The sequence below is a fragment of the Aureococcus anophagefferens genome (genome assembly GCF_000186865.1).
Source record: "Aureococcus anophagefferens unplaced genomic scaffold AURANscaffold_18, whole genome shotgun sequence".
Taxonomy (NCBI): Eukaryota; class Pelagophyceae; order Pelagomonadales; family Pelagomonadaceae; genus Aureococcus; species Aureococcus anophagefferens.
The window spans coordinates 310,285-321,165 of record NW_008705578.1 but is presented as its reverse complement, the minus strand read 5'-3'; the positions used below and the strand labels follow the sequence as shown (position 1 = coordinate 321,165).

At 72.2% G+C, this 10,881-nt stretch overlaps 3 protein-coding genes across 3 annotated transcripts; 2 read left to right on the top strand and 1 right to left on the bottom strand.

Moving 5' to 3' along the window:
* Positions 1-1,505: 1,505 nt before the first annotated feature.
* On the top strand, positions 1,506-2,219 carry AURANDRAFT_29989 (hypothetical protein; the record flags this gene model as incomplete). Its single annotated transcript, XM_009041069.1, has 1 exon — positions 1,506-2,219. One exon carries the CDS (start codon positions 1,506-1,508, stop codon positions 2,217-2,219), a length of 714 nt encoding a protein of 237 aa, XP_009039317.1.
* Positions 2,220-2,345: 126 nt separating this feature from the next.
* AURANDRAFT_38218 (hypothetical protein) lies at positions 2,346-6,995 on the bottom strand (the record flags this gene model as incomplete). Its single annotated transcript, XM_009040981.1, has 5 exons — positions 2,346-3,467; positions 3,522-3,956; positions 4,269-5,333; positions 5,415-6,308; positions 6,405-6,995. The coding sequence occupies 5 exons, from the start codon at positions 6,633-6,635 to the stop codon at positions 2,868-2,870; spliced, it is 3,225 nt and encodes a 1,074-aa protein (XP_009039229.1).
* Positions 6,996-8,065: 1,070 nt separating this feature from the next.
* On the top strand, positions 8,066-8,932 carry AURANDRAFT_29910 (hypothetical protein; the record flags this gene model as incomplete). The annotated part of the gene is made up of 2 exons (XM_009041070.1): positions 8,066-8,229; positions 8,302-8,932. The coding sequence occupies 2 exons, from the start codon at positions 8,066-8,068 to the stop codon at positions 8,930-8,932; spliced, it is 795 nt and encodes a 264-aa protein (XP_009039318.1).
* Between the last annotated feature and the right edge of the window lie 1,949 nt (positions 8,933-10,881).

Sequence of the window (10,881 nt, the reverse complement as noted above, 5' to 3'; positions counted from 1 at the left end):
TCGAGACGACCCAGCGCCTCGAGGGCCGCGTCGGCGCCGTCGAGGCGAGCTCCTGCGGCGGGTCCGTGTCGAGCGGCGTCCTGTCGCTGTCGTCCGCGCGGCCGCCGAGCGAGCCCGCGGCGTCTTCGGCGACGGACGCGCGCGGGGACACGTCCGACGACGACGACGACGGGCCGCCGGAGGAGCCCGTGGCCAAGCCGCCGCCGCTCCGGCGGGGCGCGCCGGCCCTCGCGCTCGGTGCGCCGCGCGGGGCCGGGGTTTCGCCCGCCGAGGGCTCGCCCGAGCCGCGGCGCTGGGCGAGCTCCCGGGGCCGCCTCGAGCGCGTCGGCCGCCGGCGGGGCACGGTCTTCGGCGGCGGCGCGGGCCGGAGCCGGCGGCCGACGGTCTTCGGCGGCGCGGCGGCGCGCTTCTGGGAGCGGCGCCGCGCGACGGCCGTGCGGCCCTGCGAGCTCGACGAGGCCGTCGCCGCGCACGAGGCGTCCGGCGGCGCCGGCGCGCCCCGGCGGCGCCTCGCGTCCGTGCTCGCGTCGCCGGCCCTCGACTCCATGCTCGTGGCCCAGGAGCAGGGTGGCCGCGGCACGCTCCGCGCGCGCTGGGGCCTCGACGGCGACTTCACGCTCGGCCGGTCGTCGTACGCGCGCGCGGCGTGGGACGCCGTGCTCGCCGCCGCGGTCTGCTACGAGGCCGTCGCGACGCCCCTGGAGCTGAGCTTCCTCGAAAGCGGCGCCGGCGCGCTCGCGCTCGGCCGCCGCGCGGCGACGGCCGTCTTCGCGGGCGACATCCTCGTGAACCTGCGGACGGGGTTCTACGCGGGCGAGCGCGAGGTCCGCGACGGCCGCGCGATCGCGCGGCGCTACCTGCGGTCCCGCTGGTTCCTGCTGGATTTCGTCACGGTCTTCCCCTTCAATTTGGTCCTCGCGCGCGTCGGCGCGGGCCACCGGAACCTGCTCCTGCTGCGGTTGTTGAGGGTGGCGCGCGGCGGCAAGCTCTTCCACGTCGCCGAGGAGCACGTCCACGCGACCGCCTTCCTACGGATGGTGCAGATCGGCGTGTTTCTGTGTCTGAACCTGCACTGGAGCGCCTGCGCCTTCCGGGGCCTCATGTCGACGGCCTTCGCGCGGAGCCGGGGCCTCGAGGCGCCGGACCTGAACGCGTGCGCGGCGCTCGGCGGCGGCTGCGGCGAGCCCTGCGCCGCGCCGCTCCGCCGCGCGGACCCGCTGGCCTGCGCCCAGTGCTGCGACGCCCCGGGCGTCGCCTGGGCGCTCGTGGCGCCGGGGCCGCTCTACCTGCGCTGCGCGTACGTCGCGTTCTCCTTCTTGATGGGCTTCGGCGCCGAGGACCCGCTGAGCGACGCCGAGACGGCCTTCGCGACGGCGCTCGCCGTCTACGGCTGCGGCCTCCAGGCTTCTGTGGTTGGGGCCATCGCCGTCGCGCTGCAGGGTCTGGAAACGGAGGAGACGCACCAGCGCGCGAAGCTCTCCGAGGTGTCGCGGCGCATGGCGCAGATGCACCTGCCCCGCGACCTCCGGCGGCGCGTCTGCGAGTACTACCGCCACGTCTGGCACCTGGACCGGGGGAGCCTGCTGGGCGACGGCCGCGGGGCCCCGGCCGGCGGCGCGGGCGCGGCGCCCAAGGGCGGCGGCTTCCTCGGGGACCTGTCGCCCGCGCTCCGCAACGAGGTCAAGATGCACCTCTTCGCGGAGATGCTCCGGGCAAACCCGCTCTTCCAGTCGCCCCGGGTCCAGGCCTGCGCGGGCCTCGTCGAGGCCGTCGTCGAGCGGCTCTTCACGACCGTCTACCTGCCCGGGGACACGATCCTCCGCAAGGGCGAGACGTCGCCGTGGATGGGCTTCATCGGCACGGGCGGCCGCGTCGCCGTCGTGCTGCCTCCGGCCGACGAGACCCAGCAGCCCAAGACGCTCAAGATCCTCCACGAGGGCGACATCATCGGCGAGCTCGGGCTCATCTTCTCGGCCCGCCGGTCGACGGACGTCCGCGCGCTCGTCTGCGTCCGCGTCCACGTGCTCTCGCGCGACGCGTTCAACGCCATCAAGGCCCAGTACCCGGCCGAGGGCGACCTCCTGGAGACGGAGATCGCCAACAGCCTCGTCAAGCGCGGCCGCATGAGCGAGGCCGACGTGCTCAAGCTCACGAAGAAGCGGACGAAGCGCCGCTCGCGCCGGAAGCGCGACGACGGCGACCGCCGCTGGTCCGCGTGACGCCGCTTCTCCCCGTCCCGACGGCGACCGCCCCGACCCCCAGCGCCGTCGACGTTCCCCCGACGACAAGATCCCTCGCACCCCGGTGTACCCCCGTTTTCAAGTGCAAGTGTTACTTTACTTCTTCTTCAACTAAGTTACTTTACTTCTTCTTGCTGCTCGCTGAATTCAGGAAGCGGCTGAGCTGTGCGGGCAGAGAGAGCGCTCTCTGAAGGCGCCGTCGTGCTGCGCGCGCTGCTCCGCTCTTCCTCCGGCCCTCGTCGCGCGGCGCGCCGACTCGTCATGGCGGCGCTGCTCGGCGACAAGGTCTCGCCGGAGCTCGAGGCGGAGATCGCCGAGGAGGAGAAGGCCATCGAGCACCTCGTGCGTTCCAACGCGGAGCTCGAGGCGCACCTCAAGGACGCGCCGGACCGCGAGCTCCGCGCGGCCGTCGGCGAGAACATCGTCGTCATCGCGCGGAAGCGCGCGGCGCTCCAGCTCAAGTACGACCTCCGCGCGAAGCTCGAGGCGTCGGCGCCCATCGCGCGGAGCGAGGCGCGGCCGCCGCCGCCGCCCGCCGCGGCATCGACGGAGGCGCGCGCGCCGCCGGACGGCGGCGTCTACTTGTAAAACAACCTGTGGCCTCTTTCCATCCCTGAACGCCGCGCCTTACTTGCCCGCGCCGGCGCCGTCGTCGGCGGCCTTGAGGATGGCGGCCTTGCGGTCCTTCTCGGCCTTGGCGTTGGCCTTGGAGTACTGGTTGTAGAAGTAGGCGCAGGCGCAGATGAGGACGAGGTTGCCGTTGACGAGGAGGAACGTGCCCGCGGCGACCTTGAGCGCCGTCGCGAGGATGGGCTGGACGTCCGCGAAGGTCGTCTTCTTCCCCTCGGCGAGCTGGGCCCGGAAGATGTGGGGCGCGAAGAGCGCCGTGCAGAGGCGGTCCCAGACGAAGGTGCCCGCGAGCGACGCGAGCACGAGGCCGACGATGGTCCAGCGGAAGTCGTCGTCCGGGAACGGCGCCAGATGGATGAGCGAGTTGCCGTAGGGGAAGACGTTCCACGCGCAGACGACGACGCCCGCGACGCTCAGGAACAGGGACAGGAACAGCGCGTGGTTCTCCAGGAGCCCCTTCATCCAGGGCCGGCCCTTGTAGTTCACCAGGAGCACCGCGACCATCTGCGACGTCTCGACTAAAAACACGGCCGTGTTCAGTAGGTTCGGCAGGAACGGCGTCGACCACATGGACGTGAACCAGGCCGTCAGGTCGTCCTCGTCGACGTCGCCCGCGAGCTCGCCGGCCCGCGCCTTCTTCTGGAAGAGCACGACGGCCTTCAGGGCCGCGTCGCCCATGCGCTCCGTCGAGAGCTTGACGGCCATGCGCATGCAGAGCACGTGGATGAGGCCCTGGCCCGCGACGGAGACGACGATGGACGGGTGGAAGAGGCTGCCCAGCGGCCGCTGGGGCGCCATCTCCTGGATCGGCGACGTGTAGGAGAAGGCGAGCGACGCCACCACCAGGAGCCAGCCGCTCGCCATCATCTGCCGCTCCGACGACCGCGCGCCCTCCAGCGACAGCGCGGCCAGCGTGTAGGCCGAGATGACGGACTCGAGGACCATGATCTGCTGCTGCTGGAGGCTCGAGAGCAGCGTGCAGCGGCCCTGGCGGATGAGGTCGACGACCGCGCGGATCGACGGCGCGCGGCTAGTGAACGGCGCGGCGACGGACGCGTCGCCCGGCCGGATCATGGGCACCTTCCCCTCGGCGTCGTCGCCGCCGCCCTCGCCGCCCAGCAGCGCCTGCGCCGCCTCGAGGGGCGACTGCGCCTTCTTCTCGTCGCCGTCGTCGTCCCGCGCGTCGAACGCGTTGCCGTGCTTCGCGTTCAGGACTTCCACCTCCCGCGCCATCTCGCGCCGCAGGCGCAGCGCCACGGCCTTGACGGCGCCGAACTGGGCGCCCATGCCCGTCTCGCCCCGCGCCGCGCGCGCCTGGAGCTCCTCGTCGATCCACTCCTTCTGCTTGGCCATGAGGATTTTTTGCTTCTCCGCGAGCTTCTTCTTGCGGATCTCGACGGAATTCTGCCGCGCGTCCTGGAGCGCCTCGGCCTGGGCGTTGAGGATGGACTCCGCCGACGCCGAGCCGCCGGCCTTGGCGAGCTTCTCGCCCGCGGCCGCGTAGCCGCCCTCGCCCGTCGTGTTCGCGTCGCCGTAGCCCGCGAGCAGCGCGAGGCCGACGTCCGCCTGCTTGAGCGCGCCGACGTCGTTGCCGCCGTCGCCGCACATGAGCACGCAGGGCCCGTCGTGGTGCTTCTGGAGGGACCGGCAGATCCGCGCCTTGCCCTGGGGGCTCATGCGCGAGAAGACGACCGCGCTCAGCGAGACGGCCGTCCAGACCTCGGCCTCCGCGGCGTCGCGCGCGGCGGCCTTGGCCGCGAGCGCGTCGGCCTCCTCTAAGCCGTCGCCGACGGCGGCGGCGGCGGCGGCGCCGCGCTTCAACGCCGACGCCTCGACGGCCGCCTCCGTGACGACGAGCGTCGTCCCCGCCGGTTGGGAGCCCGCCGGGTCGAAGGGCTCCGGCGACCGCCGCGGCGGCGCGTGCGGCGACACCCAGGACGCGCCGGAAAGCGCCGCGTCGTCCGGCGTCAGGAGCAGCGCCTCGTCGCCGGCGGCGGCGATGGTCGTCTCGCGCGCGACGTGCAGCGCCGTCAGGGGCGCGTCGCCCGTGACCATGGCGACCGCGTGCGCGGACGACGTCAGCGCCTCGATGACGACCCGCGAGTCCGCGCGCGTCTTGCACTCGAAGGCGACGAAGCCCGCGAAGTCCAGGTCGCGCTCGAGCTCCGCGCGCGACATGTCGCCGTGGCGCTCGTCCGCGCGGAGCGGGCGCGACGCGAGCGCGAGCACGCGCATGCCCTGCTCCGCGAGGGACGCGTAGGTCGCGTCGAACCAGGCGGGCTTGGCGCCGGGGGCGAGCAGCGCGGCGACGGCCTCGGGCGAGCCCTTGACCAGCGTCGACGTCGTCACGGCGCCGTTGTCGTCGGCGACGTCGGCGACGACGGACATGCGCTGGAGCGCGGACGAGAAGTGGAAGCGGCTCCGGATCGTGACCTTGCGCGGCGGCGCGCCCTCGGGGAGCCGCTTGTGGCGGCGCGTCGCCGGCGCCGGGGCCTTGGCGTCCTTCTTCGCGGCCTTGACGAGCCCCGTCGGCGGCGCGGCGACGCCGGACCGCGCGTCGTAGGTCCAGCCCAGCGCCTGGAGCGCCGTGAGCTCGATGGGGTCGCCGACGAGCTTCGCCTTCGTGCCCTTGGCGCCGTCCTCGGCGGCGACGAGGGAGTGGCACGCGGCGAGGACGGCCGCGGCCGCGTTCGTACTCGCCCGCAGCGGCTCCGGCGACCGCGGCGCCGCGTCGCTTCCGCCGGCGTCGAGGCAGACGACGCCCATGGGCACGAGGCGGTCCGTCGTCAGCGTGCCCGTCTTGTCGAAGAGGCAGTACTTGACGCGGCCCGCGAAGGGCACGCGGTACGGCTCGATGGCCATGACGCCCGCCTTCATCAAAGCCATCAGCGCCGTGTTCACGGCGAGCGCCATCTGCATGGGCAGCTGGCGCGGCACGACGGACGTCACGATGATGACGCAGCGCAGCAGCAGCTCGTGCGTCGTCCGGTCGCCCTTCTCCAGCCCCCGCTTGAAGACGTACGCCGCGGACGCGATCGCGAAGATTAGGAGGACGCCGAGCGCCATGAGCGTCTCCCGCGTGTCCGAGGACACGTTCTGCTGGGAGAACTCGATCATCTGCATGAGCTCGCCCTGGGCCGACGCGAAGCCCGTGCGCAGCACGAACGCGACGGCGCCGCCGTCCGGCGGGTTCGGCGCGTCCTTGGGCGCGGCGCCGGCCGTCGCGTTGACGAGCTCCGTGCCCGAGAACAGGACGGACACGCGGTCCGCGCCGTTCATGTCGAGGCACCGGTCCGAGCCGTCGGGCACGACCGCGTCCTTCATCTGGGGCGTCGACTCGCCCGTGAGCGTCGCCTCGTTCGTGACCGCGGACCCGCGGACCAAAACGCAGTCGCAGGGCACGACGTGGACCATGCGCGCGAGCCTTTTCTTGATGGCCTCGCGCTTCCGCTCGACGGCCTCGCGCTCCTTGTCGCTCTTGCCCTCGAGCTCCTCGTCCGTCGGGCCGCCGACCGGGGGCGTGCGCCGCGCGACGGAGATCAAGTCGCCGGGCAGGAGGTCGTCGGAGCCGACCTCGACCCAGGTCTTCGACCGCCAGCAGAGCACGGGCGCGGCCTTGGCCGACATGCCCGACAGCGACTTCAACGTCTTCATGCGCTGCATGACCGTGCCCGCCTCCATGAACGTGATGGAGAAGAGCGTGAAGCCCACGTACTGCCAGTACGCGTCGAGGAGCCAGAGCAGCGACGTGAAGACCTGGAACATGGCGATGGGCGACAGCAGCTGCTCCTTGTAGAGCGCGAGGAACGACGGCACCTTGACCTCGACGACGTTGCGGCCGTAGCGCTCCTCCGCGGCGGCGACGCCCCGCGCGTCCAAACCCGACGACCCGGCGTAGTGGTCCACGGGCAGCGCGAGCGGCGGCGAGATGCGCCGCAAACTCCCGTTCGCCCGCCCCAGACCGACGATCTCGTCGCGCTCGTCGACGACGATGAGCTCCTCCTCCTCGTCCTCCTCGCCCTCGCTCACCTCCTCGTAGACGACCTCCTCGTCGTCGTCGCCGTCGTCGGGGCCCCAGTACTCGTAGAGCTGGCGCTGGTACTCGACGACCAGACCCGCGCCGATCTTCGCCGACCGCACGGGCGCGAGCGCGGGCCGGCCCTTGTGCTTCTGGGGGGGGGGGCAGGATCAGCGCGTGGCACCGGTTCGACACCTGGTCCGCGGCGGCGTAGAGGGCCTTGGCCTTGAAGGGCACGACCCAGTGGCACATGAGGAGGAATAAAGCGTGGAGCGTGCACGTCGCGAAGAGCAGCAAACACGCCCCCGCGGACGGCAGGTACTTGGACGGCAGGGACCGCGCCTCCTCCTCCTCGGCCTCGGGCTCCCAGTCCTCGCCGAAGACCTCGATGGCGAGCTCCTCCTCCGTCTTGTTCTCGCCGCGGTTCGCCGACTCGATCGTGTGCCGCGCGAGCTTCGCCGCGCGCTCGAGCACGGCCTCGGCCTTGGCGCGCTCGCTGGCGGCCTTGGACTTCTTCTTCTCCTCGTTCTCCTCGCCTTCGACGCCGACGTCGTCCTCCTGCTGGTCCGCGATCGAGCCCGCGAGCTTCTGCAGCTTCAGGCGCTGGTTCCGCGCGGCGTGCGCGGCGGCCTTGGCGCTGAGCTTCTCGCTCGACAGGGCGTCGAGCGCCTTCGCCTCGTCCAGGGCGCGCGCGTAGGGCACGCCGGACGTCGCGCTGCAGGCGTAGAAGCTCGCGGCGTAGGCGACGACGCAGAGGGCGAAGAGGCCGTACTTGCGCGCCGGCGACTCGCGGTAGATCTTCACACTTTCGATGGACTTCGGGTGCTGGAGATGCATGGTGTGCTAGCTAGAGCCGCGCCGGTCGGCAGACGGTGCTAGCGGCGGCTGGCCCACCTCGAATTTTCTCAGCGAGCAGGTCCACCACGCAGTCGCTTTGGCCGCGGGATGGCTGAGTCGATGTTGTTGATGAGGAGAATGAGGTTGATGCGCACTTCACGATGGTTTATAGCGCGACGCGATGAACGCGAAGTAGCGGCACAACTGAGCCTCCAGACACCGCGCGCATACGCCGCGCGCATACGCATAGAACAATCCTCGAAGTAGCGGCACAACTGAACCTCCAGACGTGTCGCGCATACGCATAGAACGTTCCTGGACTTCTCTTGCAACCATGCGCATGCCGCGCCTCGTCTCCAAGAAGTTGCAAGCCAGCGACGCGCGCCACTTCGTCGGCGACACCATGTTCGACCGCTGCGCGCGCGCGACGTGCGCCGCCGGCGTCAACATGCCGAAAAAGGAGCTGCTGGAGAACTGGACCCTCGCGAGCATGATCCACGACCGGTACTGGGCACGGGCCGGCGGCGACGCCGCGCCGCCGACGAGGGCCGGCGGCGGCGCCGCGCCGCCGACGAGCGCCGCGCCGCCCGCGCGCGTCGTCGACGTCGCTTCCGGCCACGGCCTCCTGGGCTGGTTCCTCCTCGCGCTCTGCGCGGCGTCGCGGCGACCAAACGTCTTCGCCGTCGACCGGCGCATGCCCGACTCGGCGGCGGCGCTCCGCGACAGCTTCGGCGAAGCGTTCCCGGCGCTGCCCGCGCGGCACCGCTACGTCGTCGCGGACGCGGCGGACGTCGACGCGCGCGGCGGCGACACGCTCGTGCTCGCGCTCCACGCCTGCGGCGGCCTCTCGGACCTCGTCATCGACGCGGCCGTCGGCGGCGGCGCGAGCCTGTGCCTCGTGCCCTGCTGCCACTCGCTGAAAACGGCGAAGATGGCGCCGGAGCGGCTCGCGGCCGCGCGGCGCGCCGTCGACGGCGGCGCGGGGCTCGACGAGGCGCTCGACGGACAGCGGGTGGCCTACCTCGAGGAACGCGGCATGGTCGTCGACGCGACGAAGCTGCCCGAGGACATCACGCCGAAGAACACGGTCCTCTTCGCGGCGCCCGGCGTCGCGGCGCCGCGCTCCCGGACGACGGCCGTGCCCATCTTCGGCGCGGCGCCGCGCGCGCTCCCGCGGCCGCCGTCCGCGTGGCGGTCCCTAACGTGAGTCTAGGTGGCCCCCTCCGCGGCGCGCCGCAGCGCGCGCCACGCGTCCGGCGGCACGCGGAGCCCGACGGCGGGCGCGACGGCGGCGAACCAGGCGAGGAGGGTGCCGTCGCCGCCGAGCGCGTCGACCTTCTCCGCGGCGCAGCAGCCGTGGAAGAGCACGAAGGCCTCGCCCGTGACCGGGTGGGCCTCGCGCGAGACGACGCCGTCGAAGTCCCCGAGCTCGCGCCTGACCTCGGCCAGCGACAGCGGCGCGCCGTCGGCCCAGGTCGCGCGGAGCCGCAGCTCCGGGGAGCCGTAGGTCGTCGAGAAGAGCACGTGGAACTCCCACTCGACGGTTTCGGCGGCCGGCGCGGGCGCCGCGGCGGCGTCGTCCGCCGAGATGGCGTCGTCCGCCGCGGCGGCGTCGTCCGCCGAGACCGTGGCCGTCGCCGGCCGCGCGGTCCGCGACGGCCGGAAGTGGCGGTCCAGCGCGAGGTAGCCGTCGACGGCGCAGGACAGCGGGTGCGTCTTGTCCAGCGCCACCCAGCGCCAGGCCCAGCGCCAGGCCGTCGCGTCGACGGCGTCCCAGGCGTCGCGCAGCGCGCAAAAGGCTCTGGCGTCGCGCTGCCAGGTCGACGCGGTCGGCACGGTCGCGAACGGCGTTGTCGGCGCGTTCGAGACGGGTGAAACCGGCCACGTTCTCGGCTTGTAGGGGTAGTTCCGAGTGTAAGAGGTCAGGAATTCATGTGGGAGCGTGAGGACGCCGTCTAGCAGATGTGGGACGAGCATCTTGCAATTCTTCGAGGCTTCTTTTGAGATCGTATCGAGTGCCCCCAGCCCGAGGTTGAGGCGATCCATTCCGGCCAAGCAGTCCCAGCCATCAGCGCGCAGATGTGGCACATACGCTCGCACAAGCACATACTTCGTCATGCCCAACGCCGTCTCCATCCCGCGGCTCGCGATAGACAGACTCCTGATGCTGCGCACGTCCAAGCTGCTGAAATCGAACTCTGTGCCGCCCTCGGGGGCGCCCAGCGCTTCGACGCATGCGGTGAAGAAGCGCATGACGAGGGCCAGCGCGCAGCGCGCCGACGCTTCGTGGCTGCGCGCGGGCACGCAGCAGAGGCAGAGTGCGCAGGCGAGACTCGAGGCCGGCGCCGCCGAAGCCAGCCGTTCCCTGCAACATGAAGGTGCACTTTCTCTCATAATTTTTTTTGTAGAGCATGGAGAGGTGCAGCCCGCGAAGAAGCTGAAAGGCGACACGCGGAGGCGCGACAGCTCGAGGAGGTAGGAAACATAATGCGCGCCGCGCTGCCCGTGCTCGTCGCGCTGGCGCTCGCATCCGCCATCAATGATGGCGGCTGCACCCCCAAAAAGCAGACGAAGACCGACATCACGCTCGTGACGCAGTGCAGCGCCGACCGATTGTGGGTCGTCACGAAGCTCTGCGAGCGCTGGCACGGCCCGCTGTCGCTGGCCGTCGCGTCGACGCCCGCGGGCGAGCCCGCGGAGCAGCTCGAGGGCCGCGCGCGCGGGTACATGGCGCTCTGCACGGAGCGGCACGTCGCCGTCGTCGCCGCGCCGCCGCGGCCGTACCCGATCAACGCGCTGCGGAACCGGGCCTGGGCCATGGCGACGACGAGCCACGTGCTCCTGTTGGACATCGATTTCTGGCCGAGCGTCGGCGCGCGGCGGCGCGTCGTCGCCGCGCTGCGCGCGCTCCCGGCGTCGGCGGAGCGCCGCGCGCTCGTGCTGCCCGCGCTCGAGCTCACGCTGCAGCATTCGGAGACGAAGAACCCGGCCAAGGTCCTCGAGCAGGCCGAGCTCGAGCGGCAGATCCCGTCGTCGAAGCTCGGGCTCCTGCGGTGCGTCGCGAACGGCGCCGCGGGCGGCACGCCGCTGCGCTGGCGGCCGACGGCGGCGAACCACTGGGAGGACCCGCTCGCGGACGGTCCGCGGCGGCGCCTC